Here is a 19827-nt window from a genome sequence, read left to right as displayed (position 1 = left end):
TTGATGAACAAAGTTTGTTTTTTAAACGGTAGTAAACTGTATAAACAATACATAATGAAATATTTGAAATTTTCATACGCCATTCTGTTCTACAACCCTTTATCTTACCTAGCTTATAAGCACCTTACGATCTGGTATACAGCGTCATCTGTTCTACAACCTTCGATGACGGATGTCAGTCGCAAAACGGTTAGCAGTTGTCAGAAAACCGCGACTGCGATGGTGCATTGGTGATTGAAAAATATTTCCTACGATTCTTGCAGTGCACCATATGCATGTGCCATCGTTTTTTAAGGCGTAGTTTATGTTTTTGTTGTGTGTTCGGTGTCTATTTGCGAAAAACTAATCTGCCGCCGTGGGTTCAACTCGCACCTGCGTCTAGCTCAATCAATCGTACTACTGTCAACCATTGTTTCCTTTTGTAAATCATTTTCACAATCGACTGTCCGGCAGTGTACATCAATAAAACGCGATTGCACATTGCGCCATTAAGTACGAGGATTCGGCTGACGACGGGGTAGCCTGAAAACCGCAACATGAATATCGATACCCTTTGTGTTTCGTGAAAAAGTGCATTACTATTTTGCCAAGAAGAGAAACAATTGTTCCTCGTTTCGTTGCGTTGTTCTGGTTCCTGTTGTGTGTTTAGCTTGTGAGCAAACGACACAAAGAACGGCTCCAAATAACGCGATCTTCACCCCAAACGTAGTATATTGCATTCCGCAACCCCCGCTGCAACACGTCAAAGCAGCGAAAAACTTGTTTTTCGAGCCTTGAGCTACGTAACTTCGCAACCGAGTCCTCATCACCTTCCCTTTGAGTACTTCTGCTGCCCGAAACTTCAGCCACTTCCCTGTTGTATGTGGTGGGGTGTAATTGCGGTACAAGGACGACACGTGCGTATAACAAAAAGAAACGGAGTGGACCGAGGCCGCGACAGCGGGCGGGTGGCAAAGGTAGATATCAAAATATGTTAGGAGGGTCGGCTAAATGACTAACAAGCATTCATTTGTGTTTATTTCAGCCATAAATATCAGTCATCGTTGAGATAGTAGCAGCGGTAAATACAATTTTTTTTTGTGCCAGAAGCGAAGCGGAGTATTTGCACCTTTTTGTCGTCAACCGCAAATCAGACCATCGGTGCCCTTCACGCATCGGAACCTACGCAATAGCAAACGCCTTTGGATACATTACAAAGCCGCAGCCCATCGCGCATCAGCTGAGCGACCTCGTGAAGGTAAAATTCTCTATATTCGAATGAGGCATCGGGGAAAAAAACGAACATGATATGCATTTAACTCACGCGTTCGTAACACCCGTGTTACATATTATATATGTACATCTACGCGTTATTGTGGAGAAGAGTATGGTATAATGATTCATTAGGCGAAACTTTGTATTTAAGTAGATTAATGTTTTTTAGATAATTTTTTTCATGCCAAAAATCATCAATGTTATAAAGGCGCAGTTCAGTTAAGAGGAAGAGAAACATAATGCAGAAAACGATCAAGGGGTACTCTAATAGGCGCGAGCAAATTTTTTGAACAAAAAAAATTGTCAATTTTTTAGTTATGCGAAGAAAACAATCTATACACCTACCAGGAAAATGAGCTGAATTTTTCAGAATAACTCATAAAGCAGTATAAAATCATCATAAACGATAGTTAACACAATTGCACAAGATTATTGACGACAAGAAATTGTTCGAAAATTTCTAAATTTCTAACTAGGTTTGAAAGATTTTCAAAGTTAATTCGATAGTTCTTTCAACTATTAAGTGTGTTTTATTGTGATCCATTATTATGCAACATCCTGTATCTCCCACCGCGTGTAAGCAGATCGTACCAGCGTGCAGATTTGATGATGAAAATAAGGTATATAGCAAGTGATTACCCATACAGAACTGGTAGAAAGCAGTTTTTTTATGAGTTGATGAACCGCGTTGAATCAGGTGGCGCATGTTCACACCACGCTGGTGAATCGTAGGCGCTCGCAAATCCACGAGACCTATAGGATGATAGAATAACGCTCCGTCATTCGCTCTCATCAGCATGAGCGTCGTCACTATCGGATGACAATTTTCAACCAACTGTAGAGAGCATCTTCTTCCCTAGGTCGTGTGTTGTTGGTTATCTATTGACTTGATGCTTTTTCTTCTTTTATTGTTCCTTCCGTGGGTGGTGCTGAACCTGCTTCTCTCACTCGCCTGCACAACGTTCCATATTGTGTCGTCTCGGCTAATCGCGGGGATGTCCCACGCGTTGTGTCGTCACCTATCTGTTCATCTGTACTGTCTACACAATGTCCACGCGCGCGCAAAACGCAGACGGTGGACACCTCGTGAGCAGGCGCCTCCCCATCTAATGCCACAGGGTGCAACGGCGGGGACAGGAACTGTGCCGGTATACTACTGAGCTAAGCTAAGATGGCATCCGGAACGAACGGACGTGTAACAGTGGCGCCGTACGGTGACAACAACAACCAGCAGCACAAGCCGGCCCAAGTCACGCAAAACGGCAAATCGGGCAAGGAGGCCAACGGATTGGTCGCGGGGGCAAAGAGTCACCCCGCGCGGGACGAAGATCGCTCCGCCCGGCAGTCGCTGATCATCCTGGTGGCAATCTTTCTCACCAGCCTGTTCGCGATGCTGTACGTTTATGCCATGTTCCCGGAGCTGGACGAGTAAGTTGGATGCAAGTTTGCCGTCCGTGGGGTTAGCCGTGCTCGTTGCGCTGATCTCGTTTGGTTATGTCTCATTTCTAGGTCAGAGAAGCAATACCTCAAGGTGCCGTTCGATATCGATGATGCCAAGCAGCTCGGTCGAGTCCTCGATCGATACAAGGATCTGTACAATCTCGAGGTCATGTTCGGCATCATTCTGGTGTACATATTGTAAGTAGTTGGCACGAAACTCTCCGATGGCCTTTTATACTTTTCAAGCGATAAAACAAAAGTTTCTGTTCAAGCAATTCGAAACGCTATTCCAGACACTCGTTCTTTATCTAAATTATCACTATTTAAATTGTCGTATTTTAGATTTTTATGTTTTCACAAGACAATTGAGCTGTACAGAAAAGCATCCCAAAATATTGTAAACCATCATACCGGTTAACCTTCACACATATAATTCCTTTTTTATTGTTTTCTTCACTTTGTTTAGGAATGATTAAGGAATGTTTACCAAAAAATACATTAAAACTAGATGGCTTTAAATGTTACCGTTTTTTGTTTGATATCGATGGGCATTTATGGAATACATACAAATTTAAAAATATTGTATGAATAGAAGCACTTAGTTTAGTTTTTGTTTTTGAAGACCCGATAAACCAAGCAACATAACCTTAATCTGCTGAATATTTTCAAATATTGTGATTAACAAGATTTATTTTGATCCTATTCGATTTCCTCATTTTTTAGTAACATTTGATATGTTTCTATCGTATTTGAAACAACGTTGTGTTTTTTTAATCATAATTTGTATTAAGTCAGCAAATCAAAACATCTCTTCAAATTCTTCGTTTGTAAAATCAGCGCAAGAATTGATTATTCAAATGCCTCACAACTTTTATGGAATTCTTATCCATACTAGAATCTGACATGACACAGCTTTATTTTAAAATAAACCAACTTGAACAAACGAAGTGAATGCAGCTTCCCTAAGTCGATTGTTAATTCCTTTTTTATTGCTTCTACTTCATTTACGAGGTGCACTACAACATTCGATCAACCCTTTGGCCTGCTCAACTTTTGCGCTCGTCTCTGCTCCGCGATGCTACCTTTCCTCCACTCCCATGTCGCTTATTTCTTTCTCTATTTATCTCTTTTCCGGTCTGCCATACAGCCTGCAAACGTTTGCCATTCCCGGTTCGTTGTTCCTATCGATACTGAGCGGGTTCCTGTACAGCTTTCCGGTTGCGCTCACGCTTGTCTGCTTCTGCTCAGCCCTCGGGGCCACCCTGTGCTATCTGCTTTCGCAGCTGGTCGGCCGGCGGCTGGTGAAGTACTACTTCCCGGAACGGGCCCACCACTGGGCGCAGCAGGTCGACCGCCACCGGGACGACCTGCTCAGCTACATGCTGTTCCTGCGCATGACGCCGTTCCTGCCGAACTGGTTCATCAACCTGGTCGCACCGGTGATCGGCGTACCACTGTACCCGTTCGCCCTCGGCACATTCCTCGGCGTCGCACCGCCCTCCTTCATTGCCATACAGGCCGGTAAGACGCTGTACAAGATGACCAGCTCGAGCGACGCGTTCAGCTGGGGCTCGATCGCGATGCTGGCCGCGTTCTCCGTTGTCGCACTCGTGCCGGTCATCTTCAAGCGATATTTCAAGACCAAGATCGACTAAGCGAGGATAAGGACCGGCCGTCAAATCCTAGGGATGATACCCTCATGCTCTCGCGCGGGCCCATCAATCGACCAAAAGCTGAAGATTCGAATCGCATCCCTCTTTCTTAGTTTAATAATTTAACGTAGCAATGTAGCCAAAGAAGAAAGTAGGTTTTAAGTAGCACTGTGCATCGTTGGTTAGTTAAGCTGTTTATTTTTCTACTCTGTTTTGGCCGAAACGAGCAACGTCCTGTCGAATACTGATAACTTCACGTTCGAAAGGCAACAGTGTCGACCTTTCTGTGACACCACGTCGTGAAACAGTGCGTGACTCAGCTCAAAGAAAATCCAAACGTCTCGATGGTGATTTAAGTAATCATAAGATGGTTATCTTCGACCAAAGTCCTTCTTTGTTCGCCACGGTAGCTCCCAAGCCATTACGTTTAGTAGCATAGTGTGTAGGGAGAACATTTAATATCTGTTGTCTGTGTGTGAAAAACAAAAACAAAGCAAAAAGTACACCGCATCCTGAGCAAACGCTTTACGTTTCGACTATCGTGTTTTACAAGACACTTTTGCGCGATATGGTTCAAAATGTGTCCGTCATTGGGTAGATGGTTTTATTTTGAATCTTTCGATAAGATAAAAAACAAAGGTTAAGCAATAAAATTCGAGTGTGAAACGAGTTAGTGGCAATACTAGTTTGGGGGAGGAAATGGTTTAAGTTTTAAATGTGCCGCAATATGTGAACTAAGTAACGTTAGCAATGAAGCAACCGCATACTGGTTAAAAAGCAAAACTACAAACAAAGGTAAAAATAGCTAAAACCCCAAGAAAAAAAAAAAAAGCAACATTATCTCTAATTGTCTCGCGTAGGAACCATGTATAAATGAATGTCGCACTCCTAGTAGGATCTTAGCAAACGGAACTGTATGACAACAAGACGAAAAGAACGTAAAGAAAGCTCGACATTTACTGCTCACGTGATCTGTTTGCGTAATGTCTACCAAGGAGTCAATAAAGTAAAATGCAATTGCAAAAAACAACTATCCTAAACCAACTGGAGGAGTTTATTTAATTATAATCCAACCCGGCCAACCATCTACCACGGTGAAATAGGTGAATTTTAAACCAGCATTATTCAGATCTCGTAAAGTCACTTGAATCAGTAGCATAACTCAAATGTAAGCTCTTTTCAAATCAGTATATTTAGACAGGTTTATCCTTTATCAGCGCTTTCGGCATAGTTGAGCATGTAATAAAATAAAAGTACCTTAATTTGGGCAAAGGTGAACTGAAAATGAGCGAGGCATCAATTTGATCTGGTTTAATGTCAAACAACATGTTTTAATTTCTTGACAGTACAACAAACAACACTAAAAGTTCTGTTAAAACCCGAAAATAAGTGGCATATAGACGGCGATTGTGGTTCTAAGTGCTTTTTTCTTTCATTTATACGTACACATATACTTCTTACATTTGCCTATTTCGTACTTGGATACTGGTCGTTTCCATATGGTTGTCTTTATTGATGCTGAAGAAAATCTCTAATGTACGGTTCTACACTGAACACTCTAGAGAACGTTTCGAACGTGTTTCTTTTTCTGGTTTATAATTGTTTTCCTTTTTTTCTCTTATAGCCGAGACTACGCAGCTGCCCCTACGTACAAAACAGGCCCGTGCAAAAACGTTCGTGTGTTCGATTTTTTGGTATGGGATTTTGTTTAATTTCGACTTTCCCCCCGTGGCCTGCAGAGAAAACCATCTATGGTGCATTCTTTCTTCCTCGAAGTCCCTACATATGTAGCCGAAGTTGTACTGCGCTCGAATCCGAGAGACCTGAATACTGGGTAAGTAAATATATATGTATAAAACAAACAAAAAACAAAAAAACGATTACACCAACACCCCCTCCGTGGACGTTCGCACGTTTTGCGAATAGTTTTTAAAATCTGTCAGCTTTCGCTGCATCCGAACACCTTCTCGGTCCCGGCAGAAACGCCACAGCTACCGTGCTGTCTTTTTGTCTTCTTTTAACTTAAACCTCCTTTTCAGTCCATGACTCCGTGGGATGGTAACTCAACTGGTCGTAAAATGCCTGTCTATCGAGCATGCGATGCATTTTGCTACTCCACCCAACATCCAACACCGCACTACAGCTACGTGCACTACGGTAGCGGCCCCGACCGCTTTCGCCCACCTGAATAAATAATCTAATTAATTCTAGCTGTGTATAGATACATCAAAAAACATACGCAGTTAAATTACATGAAACGTCAAACTGAAAGCAGACAACGGAAAACAAGGACACGCGCGAATCGAAGAATGCGGCATCGATTCCACGGTGATAAGAGATTGCTTACGCTTAACGTGTGTGCACATGGTGAATTACATGGGTGTGATTGCTATAATCCACCAGGTTGGAGCATTCAGTCGCTATTTTAGCTGCCCGGTGAGCCGAATACCCTTTGTCTGAATTCCCATTTGCCGGAAGGGAACGCCTTCAGGGCAATAGTTCTAGGTTCACGTGCCTCTAATGGATTCTTTGGTCGCTTCTTATTAAGTGTTATTCGAGTAGTTGCGTTATACAGAGTACGAGTGGGTGAGTGGTTGTACGTATAAAATGTTCTAAGTTGTTCTGTTAGCTTCCAACGCTTTCTAAGCCTGCTCTTGCTGCGCCTTTAATTAAACACCACACGTTTGTTCTTCTCGTTAGTAACTTTCAGATTTATCTAACGTGTTAAACCTGTATTCCATTTCGAAGCCAAATCGGTCGTGTGCTCTCGTCTCGTAGTGGTAAAGAAAAACCCGTGCCGGTGCCCGGATTGAATAACGCCGTATCCCTGATGTTCGCGACTTGTTTCGTGCGCGTCTAGCTTTAGATCGCCAAGTGAAATCTAAAGGAGACATGGATTGGACAACCCCGGCCGGGACAACTGGTGGTAACGTTTCAGGCGTCAGTCTCTCCAACACTAGACGTCGATCACGGAATCGCTTACATGAGACGACTTCAGCTGCTCCTGCATCTGCGCCAGCATGTCTTGCATCCGGCGTATCTATATTCAAGGACAAATTGTAAAAAAAGAACACTTTTAGTGCCTCACGCGGCGATGGAATACCAATATCGGTCTCACCTCTTCGTCCTTCTGTAGCAGCAGCCGATCGGTATCGGAGAAATCGTGGTTCGAGGCAGTCGATTCTCGCTTCAGCTTGTTGCGTTCGCGTAGGGCGTGCTGCGATATCTGCGAGATGCACTGCGCACGGTAATTCTCGTAGTGCACGTCCCGCGTCGTATCCTTGAGGTCCTGCATGTGTGTGGAGATGAGCATAGTCCGCAGCTTCATCACGTCGCTGTGCTCCGGATTTTCGACTGAAAAGGAGTTTGATAGCGTAAGGAATTAGATACCGATTGCAGCATTTTTAAACCCAAAGTGTTGAGCTTGGCTGGATTCCGCTTACCGTCCACCACGCCCCACGGGTACTGGCGTCCGCGAATCTTCCGGCCGGCCACCTCCATCACCGTGTTGCTGCCGACGACGGCGAACGGCAGACTGGCCTTGAGCTCGCGGTCCTGCTGCTTGAACTCCTCGTCCTCGTCCGAGTCGCAGTCCGGAAACCGGTAGATCTGGATGCCGTGCGTTTCGATGTCGTCCAGGATGCGCGCCTTCAGCGTTTTCACCTCACTCGGCGTGAGCGTGTCCGCCTTGCCGATCACGACGATAATGTTCACCTTCTTGTGCAGCCGGCGCATCAGATCGATGTCCAGCTGGCGCAGGCTAAAAAAGCAAAACGTACGTGGTTCAGTTCGAAAAGTGCCAGAGCAGACGAGACGTGCCCCTTACCTGTGCCCGTACGGTGGCACGAAGTACAGCAGGCAGTGCACGCGATTGTCCTGGATGTTGCGCCGGTTGAGGCCGCTCTCGTCGGTGAAGTACTGCCGGAACTGCTCGTCGATGTACTGCGTGCAGACGCGCCAGCTGTCCTCGCAGTTGACCGAGTCGCCGAAGCCGGGCGTATCGACGATCGTCAGCCGCAGCTTGACGCCCTTCTCCTCGATGTCCAGCGTCTTTTTCTCGATGCGGGTCGTCTTCTCGATGCGCTCCTCGACCCGCGGCACGGTACGCTGCGTGTAGAGGTCGGCCAGGAAGAGCGTGTTGATGAGCGTCGACTTGCCCAGCCCGGTCTCACCGCAGATCATCAGCGTGAACTCGAAGCCTCGCTTCACCGACTTCCGGTGCACCTGCTCCGCGAGCGTCGCAAAACCGATATAATCCCGTTCTGTCGGGGGAGAGAAAGCGAAGGAAGGGAAGGCATTGAGTTCCAGAAATAAATGCACACCCTTCACCGATCGGGTGCGGGGTTGTTCGAATATCAATATCAGTATTATGACTCGTGGCGATACCAGTATGTAATATGAGCTGTTTTCAAAACGGTAAGGTCAACAGGTAGGATCCTGTTGAGCCGAAGCCTTAAGCCTAGTGGGACTACTGTTTCAGCCTTCTTTCGCTCGGATACACACCTGCTCTAAATTAACCGGTCGCAATAAATCCCGTACTATCGACAAGGTGTCACATATATTTAAACGTGCTGGTTGCACAATGCTCTTGCTACTTTTACATTGATAGTGATCGCTATCGTAATTAAATATCAGTCATTTGCACTTTCGTTTCAATTTCAAACGTATGTTTCAATTTCATCAAGCTTTTGAATCCAATTTTGTTTTCCTTCATAGTTCTGTTTGCAATGTTTTTGTGTTTAGTGTTGAACATAGTCCGTTCACTTTATGTTTTGCAATCAGGAAAAAAACACGGAGAGTTTCAACAAATTGCAAACCAGATTGGAAGTGGGAACCTTTAGTTTTAGTTCAAAGGTAACCTGCGAACAACGATGTCTATGAACGATAATTCTTGTTGAATAAATTGCATGCCAGACATGATAACAAAACCCCATCCAAAAGTGTCAATGTGCTTTTAAAAAACAATCTAATTACTTAGTTTTAATAAAACTAATTAAAAACTACAAATCAATCAACAGGTCTGACTGACTTGTTTGGTTATTAATAATTATGAAGTGTATTATATAAGTGTTATCATCATTATCATTTAACGAACGTTCAACAGTTGTTTGCCATAGAAAATGGAATCTAGCAATACAAATATACCAAAGGAGCTCTTTAGTGCGGAACTGTGTTTAGAAAAGTAGTGAATGCAATCAATAGCTCGGTTCATCGACAGAATGTCTGATTGGCCCTGAACCTTTCTTTATTGCCCTGTCGTAACATGTTGTCACGAGTTTTGGAACAATACTTATACAGTTAATTTGGCACACAAGCATCTACATTAAAAGCGCGCAAGGCTGAACGGGATAGAGCCTGTCTAATGAGCGTCTAATGGAGTTATGGAGATTTTATTGTTTGTGTTCCCGGACCCCAGTCCAGCTGTTTGTGCGTTTCCCGTAAACGTAACGTAACGTAACGTGATTTGACAGCAACTTTGCCCCGCGCACCTACATCTAGTGCTTCCCGAGCCATTTTATCGCCTGTCACCGACTCTTAAGGGTATTCGTGGGCCCGCACGGCCATATGCAGCTACGGCGCGTCTACTGCGAACGTTCTACTTACCAGCCATTGTCGGTGGTCACTTCCGCGTCACGGCCAGCCCGACGACGTGACGGATTGCGGCCCTGCTGGCGGCCGTCCGAAGCACTTCCGTCTCGTCGCGAGACACCGTCGTCCGTTGCCTGTCGTTTTGGATTGAGCTTCCCTAGGCAGACCGTTTTCTTGGCGCGCCGAGGCCTCGCTCGGTCTGTCTTTGGCGCTGGGCAATCCGTTTGCCGCTGGTTGAATGGTGTTTATCTCAGCACAGGTGTACTGCTAATTGAATTATGCATTCGTTCGTTTGTGCTTCGTCGCCTGCTAGATGTGCTATCGTGTTTGCCCGTTGCCTTGCACTCACTGTTGCCATGGGGCCACCGCCTTGGACCAGACGCTCCCTGCCTATCCCGCCGGACGGCCCATGCGGGCGTCCTTTGGTTTTTCACCACAGCCTTCCCGTCGTCCCTCGCAGTCACGCGCACGCCTTTCTTCACGACCAACGACGACACACTCGATTTGCACACGTACACTACCGGACTGGCACTCCCTGTTCACCACCCGTTCTTCTCTAGCCGTCCATCACCACCTCGACCAGGAGAGGTGATTCTGAACTGCAAACAAAAAGGAATCAATAAACACGGAGTAAAACTGCTAGCAAGCCTTTTCCATCCTTATCGCCAGTTTTCCAGTGCGAATTTCCACCATCAACACAACACAGAGCTGGGAGCAAGCTGCCTATCACGTGTAGGTTTTATCTCACCGGAACCACAACTAGAGCCTTATCCTAGGGGTGGACTTCCACATCTTTGTCCTGGTTCAAAACGTCTCTCCCTATCTGGCACTTACTCTCGCTCTCTCTCACTCTCTCCCGCTCTCTTCGCTCTGTTAATCATTCACAAGTGAAGTGTCCTAAACATTGAGAACTAATCCCAGAACCTCCAGCCAACACAGCAACCGACGACGGGGGTGGTGGTGGTATTGGTGTTGTCACTAGCGCGAAAAGCGGAAAAGCACCGCCAGGATAACGCAACAATGCATTTTTTTGGAAGGGTGCGCGCGCGTTCCCAGGGGCACTGTACTCGGCCAGCGGAATGGTGATGGAAAATGCACCGATTGGAAGGTCCTTTGAACTTCCGCTCGTTGTTTACCGCCATCCCTTTTCTTTATTAGGGGTGGTATTTATGGCGCTTGCGCACCACCGAGAGCGAGATCCTGGGAGAGTTCACCAACACAGCCGAACACGATAGATGTGTGTTGTATGTTTTTTTTTAAAACCTTTACGCAATCCACTCGCGGAGGATTGCTCTAAAGTGGTTGTTATGTTGTTTCTATTTTCCGACATGTTTCTTTTTTCCATTTCAACCTTTCCATTCTCCACCAACTCAGCCTCTATTGCAACCAAGAAGGGAAACGTCATGAGAAATATATAACAATCAATCTTATTGTTCAAAAAATCATGCACCCCGGCAGCAAACTACACTTTCTATTGAAGTTTTCCACTTTTGGAGATCTATCTTCGCCTTCGTTCTTTCAAGTGGAACACTTCGAATTCAACTGGACTCATCCGTTGTTCGATCGGTTCCCTAATAAATCGAAGTTTTGTGATACATAAACATTGGTACATTTAACAATCATTCACTTTTCCTCAAGGAAATTTAATTGATTTAACCTTCTTTCTTTTGGTAAACCAAAGAGGCTGGATACGGATTTTAAATGTATTTAGTCAAATTTTGCCAGCAAGCTACATACATTTGGTCAATTTGTTCGTAAAAGAACAGCAATCCCAACCTGATCACACCGAGATAGTGAAATGTTGGAAAAGTCTCTGAATCATATAATAACATGTTTATCGTTTCTGATATGAGCAGCCCTGTGTCAGAGACATTACAGTCATAAAAACCAATAAAAAAAAGTAGGAAACAAGTAATAAACCACAACCAGACAACAATAAAAAGCCTCAATTAAATGGTAAAGCAATATAACAATTAGCGCATCCTGTGTCAATACGCATGAAATCTTTAGTAAAAAACACCTTAATATTATTAGTATAGTAGATTGAAGAAGAAATAGTAGAAGCAGTAGCTAAACATATTATAGAAAATGTTGGTCAATTCTTCGAATGGAGATTATTGAAAAACCAAAATTGTAGCAAAACGTTCAGCGTGTCATAAACTTCAAATACCATAAACACCTATAAAAAGTCTCAATTAAATCGTAAAACAATCCATCAATTACAAAACTGTATCAACACGTCTTAAATAAAACCGAACTGGCTAAAATGTATTACTCAAAGAGCCTCTGTACCCAGGACTTGTTTTTGTTTGTTCGCCATGTAACTTTGGATAATTTGTGGCACGGTTTTGTGCTTCCTCTATTCTGCTATCGAAACATAGGTCAATGGTAAACATCGCCAAAGGTTCGAAGTCAAAATCAATACATCGAACACTGCCAGATTTCACCCGTTCACAATCGCCCGATCGAAGATGCTGGAAATGGTGGGAGAAACCACCCTAAACGCCGGCCGCGGGAGATAGCCTTTTAATTTTCATAATCGAAACGCGTTGCTCCACTTTCACCCGCGAAACCCCCCACCGATGAAATAGGGCTCGATAAAGTGACGGTGGAGAGAAAACGCCAAACAAAAAAAACATCAAGTGGTCCGATGGAAAATAAATTCGAAAGAAAACTCGGCGCCACATCGAACGTAAGACAAGAGTTGACGGTGTATTTGGGCAATCGAAGGAGGTGGTTGTTTACGATGAAAATCGAATAACACGCAGCACGGGAGAGACTCTCGATCAGTAAAGTGGTAAAAGTAAAACAAAAATTATCAACCTATCGAAAGAAGAATAGATTGACGAGATGATCATTCCGTTTTGAGGAGAACAATTCAACAACACGCGCAAAGTGCCATCGAGTTTCCTAAACTTCCGATTTTTTTTGTTTTGTTGCAACAAGCTTTTCTTCTTTCCTCCATTTGTATTGATTTAGATGTTGGGAAAGTTCAGGCGCACCAACCAGTGTTAAACAAACACGGAGAAGAGGGGATTAGGAATTTCAAACATGAAGTAGCGTGAAGGTGATTATTATCCACACCATCGCGGGAAAAACATGTACGCTGGCTCGTTTACTTTGTCGGTGCATTTAAAATATTTTGCCCTTCTTCCTGCCAGGCAGTTTCAGTTTCCTTCCATGTTATCCGCGTTGTTCTCACGATGTCGGTACACGATGCAGACTAGTCTAGCTAACATTGATTCCCCCCTCTCTCTCTCATGTTTTTTTGCGTTGTTTTCGTCTGGAGTTATTGAAGACGATACAGCCCACGGACGGAAGCTACAACACTGTGCTGTTACGGAACGGAAGCGGTTCCATTTACCATCTATCCCCTACGTAAGTCTGAAGTGCACAGTTCCTAAGAAAGTGGGTTGCAATTCCTTCTTTAGACACAACATTTACTCTTTATGAACAGTTAAGTTATGTGCTAGCGTCGATAAGAGAGTATTGTTGAATTACATAAAACTTTCTTGTGTTTTCAAGCGCTATGTAATTTATCTTTTAGTTTTAGAAGGCACCGTCGTTGAACAAACCGCATCGAGCAACTACATGATGTTTACATGTTGTGACCTAAGTTAATCAAGCTCATGCGGTTTGTGATGGTTAGAAGCGATAGCAAACGCCTTGTTTAAAGAAAATTGTTAGGTGAATGTTAGGTGCATGATTGAATGTTCAATTTGTTTCACGGCAGGAACAGGCCAAGACATATAAATTGTACTCTTAGAAGGTGATTTTATCGAATCGTTCGATTTTGCTTAACATCCTTCTTAATAATCGTTTATTAGCATTCTTTTGAGTTTACGTACTACTTTTTTTAAAGTAAAGATACTTTACTGCATTGGCAAAACTGTATTTGCTAACTTAGGCCTTGTTAGTTCCAGAAATCGAGATTTAACATTCCCGCACGGAGCGTAGAGCGAAATTGCATCTTAGAAAATCTAGACTATTCCTTCTAAATTTAACCTAGTTGTGCTTCGAAATTTTAACTAACTTGCTATTGTTATTTAAATAAGTTATTTTTTTGACATATAAATCGCTAATTTTACGATCTTCCCAGAAGTGAGTTGCATACAAAGTAGTTACAAATCAAACGATATCTAACTGATTTTTGGTAATGACCACAAAACAAAAACAAAGATACAGCAATAGGACAGTATTTGATTGCCCAACAAACCATTCTCGTGGACCAGACTTTGGCCAACATTCAGCCTAGAGTAGAGTTTGTAACGGATGGTATTCTACCTGGACAGGGAGGATCTTTATCAACAGCTTTGAAACAACTGGTCCGTCAATATTTCACCGTCACCAAAACTTCTGCGCGTGGACGGGAAGACAATCTTCGGGACGGCACTAGGAATATCGCCGAAGTGTGTGCGTGCGTCTAAGTGTCGCGCCAGGCGTGTTATTTATTTATACACACGTGCACCGCGGCAAGGTGACGTGCAACCGGAGTGCACCGATGCGTTTCGATGCACTTTTCTAAATGCGTGTGCCCAGCACTGGAACGGCTGGCCGTTTCGAGTGGCGTTCTGGTGGCAAACATCGCCAAGGCACGGCATTACGGAAGGACGACCTCCGTCTCCCGAATGGGGATGGTCATAAAATCCTAATATTAGACCGCGCGCGCCGGATTACTGCCGGATGGGAATCGCCTTTGCGTTCGCTGTAAGTGGTTTTCTTTAGTGGCTTTTCCTTTATGGTAAACTAATCGCCACCGTCAGCCGCCGAGTTGTCTCCAACAGCTTGGTGTCGCTCCGATATCCACCGCATAGCAATGATTAATTCGTTGTTCATCTTCTTCGCGATGCTGCGAGCGTTGTGCTACATGGATCTTTTTTTTCGGTAGGCAATAAACAAGAAATGAAGCATTATGAGTCATAATGATAAGAAAGAACTCTAATGAAAGGGACATCGTCAGAAGAAGCGGATCAAGGCACGATTCACGGAATCATTTTTATAATTTAGCTCTAACCGAAACGTCAGACGTTCAAGCCAATTCCCTTATATAAATTCAAACAGTTTTCATTTTTAAATAACTGAAATTTGAGGGACTTACATTCATGCTTTATACAATTCAAAAGCTCAATCCCGTTAATGATGAGTTGAATGTTCTTCTTCGTGGTTCCCTCACTTTTGTAGAAACAAATACACACTGTTAAGCCTCTCTTATCGTTGCGAAAAGCTGTTAAAAGGTACTTCCAACTAAAGCATTTCCTTTGCCGGAAGCGTAGCGGAAGAGGCCTAACGGTTTCTTGCCGCTCGGCTTCCATTTTCGACCGAAACGTTTTTATTTTCTCTTCCGTCCCACAAATGCACCCCCCAAACGTTTCTCCCTCCCTCCACCCTGCCTCACAGACCAGATGCGTGTGTTTCCCGGGGGGTTTTGGTTTTTGGGAAGGATTTTTCACCGAATTTCATTCGTAACAGCAACCTGTTCCGCTGGGAATACCTGCCGGAAACTGGGAATGCCAGAGCTGGGGTGTGCTTTTGCGCGCGAAGCACCCCACGCGCGATGCGGTTGATTGCGTTCATTTTTTCATTGATATTTAATAAAACAAAAAAAAGTACGAATGTTTCAGCGGTGTTTTGGAACCGGGGCGGGACGGAGCAGCCCTCAAATCGATAGCCAACAGGTATGGCGCGGAATCAGCCTGCTGGCAATGCATTGTTTCACAAACTAGCGGGAAGGAGGTCAACGGAGGGCGCGCTGGCCAAAAACGGGAAGCAGCATAGCCCCACATACGTGTTGTATTGTGTTTCTTTGCCTATGCTTTTGTTGCTTTTCTGCTTGTCTATTTCCTTCAAGCACGTGTTCGGGCATCGACTACCGTTAAGTTCTCCGACACACGCCTTCGCAGGAGTACTATCAGAGTCCGAGGGGGTCAGTAAACGCTCCTCCAGAGAAAATGTTACTGTCCTGACGAGATGTTTGCTTTCCAACGGGAGCCAGATGTGCACCGGAAGCCCGATCAGTCCAAGTGTTTTTCCTTTCGGCATTACCGATCAATAAACTCCGGTTGTTGAACACTTTGACTGCCAATGACCCAGATAGTGGTTGCTCTTTTAGCTAAAAGGAATCTAGGCTTTCTTTTAACTAATCAGCATAGTTTCAAAAGTGACGCAGATTGATTTATGTTTTGGAAAAACCGCCCAACTCTCATCGACGGAAGTTGTCCCTCAGAACGTATCGATGTTCGCATCACATCATCGCCAGGGATTTTGCATGGCACCTTCTGCAAAACAAAGTTCTTAGAAAGAATAAAACTTTAGCTACGCTATCAACATGCTAATGTGGCGATTAGAATACAATTTGGCAGCAAACAATAACCTGTTTTCCGCCTCACATGCCTGCGTGTGCCCTTCACTTTCGAGCGAATTGGACGGTTGGAATTTTTGGTAGACCGTCGTTAGAGAATAAAGCATGCACAACACATCGTTCAGGTGCTGTCCCGTGCTTGCGGCGGATCGTGACAGCTATTACATTGGCATGTTACGATCATGACAGACGGGCGGACGGCACAGGCTGATAACGGCACAGGAACTCGATCGTCCCTCCCCCGATCCCCCATTAGATTGCGGCTCGTGCTTGAATGATGGTTTCGGGTTTGATATCATCGCCGCTCCGGCAGCCTTGATTGTTGATTGTGTCGCTAGAGCAGCCATCCATGGATGTGGCAACACGGTTGTAGTCGGAAGTCGACGTTTGTAAAGCGACGGTGATGGCATTCTTACACCAGGGAGATGACACTATGTGACACAGCGGACAGAGATGCCCGCGTAACCCACTCCTTTCGACACACACACACACGCGTTCACACAAATTGCGCCGTCCACAACGATGCTATTGATAACGATTATTTAAGTGCTACAGTCTTTTTCAGCCCCAGCTGTACTTGACAACATGAAAACAACTTTGTCAAATTCGAAATTAGCATAGGTTGTTTGATATTTAGTTGCATGATTTTACATAAAATTTTACTTCTGTTTATCCTATCTCAAGTCTAATACAGAGTAGTTAGGCATATTAGACCTGCCTACCAACAGGATGTGAATGCCATCACCGGATTTTCAGAGTAGAAAGTCTCATGGAAAAGAATTATCCTATAAATCATCTCGAGTGAAATGTTCTTTCATCGATTTCCAAACAAAAGATCCAATTGAAAAGACTAAACAAATGAAAATATCTGTAATTAGTCCTGAGTCGTTTATAGATTTAGTAACTTATTGGAGAAGGTTATCTATTTTTGTACTATACATTGCTTTGTAAAAAAAAGATTAAATAGTTCAATATTACAGCTCTGCTGTTGATTTGTTGCTAAACTTAAGATCATCAACGTAGAAGTGGCAGCCAACATCTATGGAGTTCCGATAGACAAGCAGTTTTCTTTTTCCATTATCCTGTAACAACATTCCTTCCAATTCTTCTGGGAGGTTAATCTCCGTTGTAGATACATGTTACATCTCGGTTTGGGACTTCTCAATCAACAATGGTTGAAAAATATAATACATAAATGATTTTGAGCCAAGTTCAATTGGGCTGAGAAATACTGTAGAGAGGATGATCTTCCTGCTTTTGTGTTAGACCGCTTGGCCACAGATTACAACACCACACTGTTGTCGCACGTACTTCAGAACGCTTCACTCGCCTTTTCTCCTTCAACTGAGGGTTTTCCGCGCCGCACTTCCTACGCCAGTTAACGAATTAATTCACGCGGTATGCACTTATCACTTTTTGGGCTCGGGAAGGGCAAAATGGAAAACGGGAAAAAAAATGTTTTATACAATTTATCCGCGCCTCACCGATTGTAATTGAAATATGCTCTCAAAACCGAGCAGGCTGTTTGCACACCATCACCACCTACACAAGTTTGTTTAGGTTGCCCAGTGATTTTGAATGGACAAAGTTATTGAACTTGAATAAGTTTCTCCAAATGGTTTGAAATCATATGAGATTCATAGGGCTTGTACAAACATTACGGACTGCACTGCACCACAACAGCACGCACTCAGACTGGGAGTTTTAAATCGAAGAAAAACACCGTTTCTCTAGCCGGAGCAGTGGCGATGTAAGAGACATCCAACAATGGAAAACCCGTACGCAGCAGCGGTCGAACTAGGACTGGAATTAGAAAGATCGCCCTCGGCCGCCTATACCCGAACCGTAAGCAAACGGTACAATGCAGCAACACACAGACACATTGGAGCGTTTGTGCGTCGACGAGACAGGAAAACGTTAGATGGAGGAGGAAAGTGGAAGGGACTGGCAACAGCTTATCTTTCCAGCATTAGAAGAGCAAATGAATGAACGATTGAGGAGAGGAGAGCGCCGGAAGAGAATTGAAGTTCTCCCGTATAAAGTCGCGTTAGAGAAAACGAAATGTTCAGGTGTTTTAGGAAGGAATGAGGAAAGTAGCCGAATTTAATTAAAAAACGAGCAATGCACAAAACTACAGTTATTTTTGAATACCATAAAGATTCATAAAAAAAAACAAATATCAAAATCGCACGCGTCCAAGCCATTCAAAAACAAAAAGGATGAAAACATTATCAGTTAAAAAGCATTTTGTCGAAAAGATCATATATGCGAATATTACCACCAGTTCAAGCGGCAAATGAAATCATGATCCAAGCATAGCTTTCCGTTTTTTCCGGAAATTGTAATTATTTATGAATTGCGATAAAAAGACTCATTTGTGCATACGGAATTGCAGAAGCATTAGAAGATTGCTGCATGTACTTACGTTGAAGACTGTCTACCAACTGAAATGATAGATGATATATTTGCAATTGTCTAAAGCAACCTCAGTCAGAATTACAAATGAACCACCATTGAACATGTACTTTACAGATTGTGTTTATCATCTAAAGAACTATGAATATTATTTAAACATCACGAAACACTTTTAATTTGTACGGAAGGGAAATGCTTATTAGAAGTCAAACATAATACGTGAGCTGTTGTCCTGGGGGAAATTTCTAATTTCATCGAATGCAATTTTCCAGGTAGATGTAATTCAAACATGATTCATGGAGTAATTCAAAGGTGTCCCATAGCATGTAGGTAATCATGTTCAGTTGATGTGGCAATACTATTTTTGCATCAATTCGCCACATTGGAATAACTAGTAGTAGTTGGTCAAATTTGCTAAATAACTGCAGTACCATAGTACTTACTCTAAAATCAGAAATATCAATTTCCTCGTATTGCGCAGTCCGCTTCTCTACAAATATAGTAATTGTCTCATAGATCCGTAAAACGTTTCTTAAAAAAATAGATTGTTATTACTATTAATTATACGAAAAAAACTCTGCTTTGTGTTGGTACCTGTTATCCTGTTTTGAGTCATCTTCGCCAATTCATATCTTTGCATCCTGATTTCTGTAAATACACATCCAGTTCCTCAACGAGGGTGCGGATAAAGAAAGAGATTTCGATCATCAACCCACAGCTACATACGAGCACATGCTACAGGTAGTTCAATTGTATTTTCCACAAAACATAAAACCCGTGCACAAAATTATTTTCGCCAGATTTATTGCAACAAAATCACCTCGATTCATCCTAAACCGTTTGCACTTCCCGTGACAGCTATTCGCGTTTCATCTGAAATGTCAGAGAGGTCTTCGCTTACAGAGATTTTCAGATAAAATCATAACAGCAGCAGCATTATTTCTAACTGCAGCACATGATATTCCAACTGCATTAGTTGATTTTCTAACTCGATGCAGGCTAAAATCGATTTGTTCGGCAAGTTCTGTTTTGATTCACTATCCACCAGCTTTGCTCGATGTATCGTTTGTGTTTTGTAGTCAACAGTGTTGCTCGGAAGAATGCTTTGGTGCCATAATC

General features: G+C 43.4%; 2 protein-coding genes across 2 annotated transcripts; one reads left to right on the top strand and one right to left on the bottom strand.

The window, feature by feature from the left end:
- The first annotated feature begins 209 nt into the window (after positions 1 to 209).
- Positions 210 to 5610, top strand: LOC131268958 (transmembrane protein 41 homolog). The gene is made up of 5 exons (XM_058271265.1): positions 210 to 956; positions 1025 to 1237; positions 2327 to 2682; positions 2764 to 2892; positions 3842 to 5610. Exons 3-5 carry the CDS (start codon positions 2426 to 2428, stop codon positions 4347 to 4349), a joined length of 894 nt encoding a protein of 297 aa, XP_058127248.1. The 5' UTR covers positions 210 to 956; positions 1025 to 1237; positions 2327 to 2425; the 3' UTR covers positions 4350 to 5610.
- Positions 5611 to 5837: 227 nt separating this feature from the next.
- LOC131269021 (septin-4) lies at positions 5838 to 9957 on the bottom strand. Its single transcript, XM_058271330.1, has 5 exons — positions 9951 to 9957; positions 8173 to 8608; positions 7790 to 8106; positions 7465 to 7700; positions 5838 to 7386 (listed from the first exon to the last, which is right to left on the bottom strand). Exons 1-5 carry the CDS (start codon positions 9955 to 9957, stop codon positions 7303 to 7305), a joined length of 1080 nt encoding a protein of 359 aa, XP_058127313.1. The 3' UTR covers positions 5838 to 7302.
- Positions 9958 to 19827: the final 9870 nt, after the last annotated feature.

The sequence above is a fragment of the Anopheles coustani genome, chromosome X (genome assembly GCF_943734705.1).
Source record: "Anopheles coustani chromosome X, idAnoCousDA_361_x.2, whole genome shotgun sequence".
NCBI lineage: Eukaryota > Metazoa > Arthropoda > Insecta > Diptera > Culicidae > Anopheles > Anopheles coustani.
The sequence above is the reverse complement of the archived record's forward strand: the minus strand, read 5'-3'. Positions and strand labels throughout refer to the sequence as shown.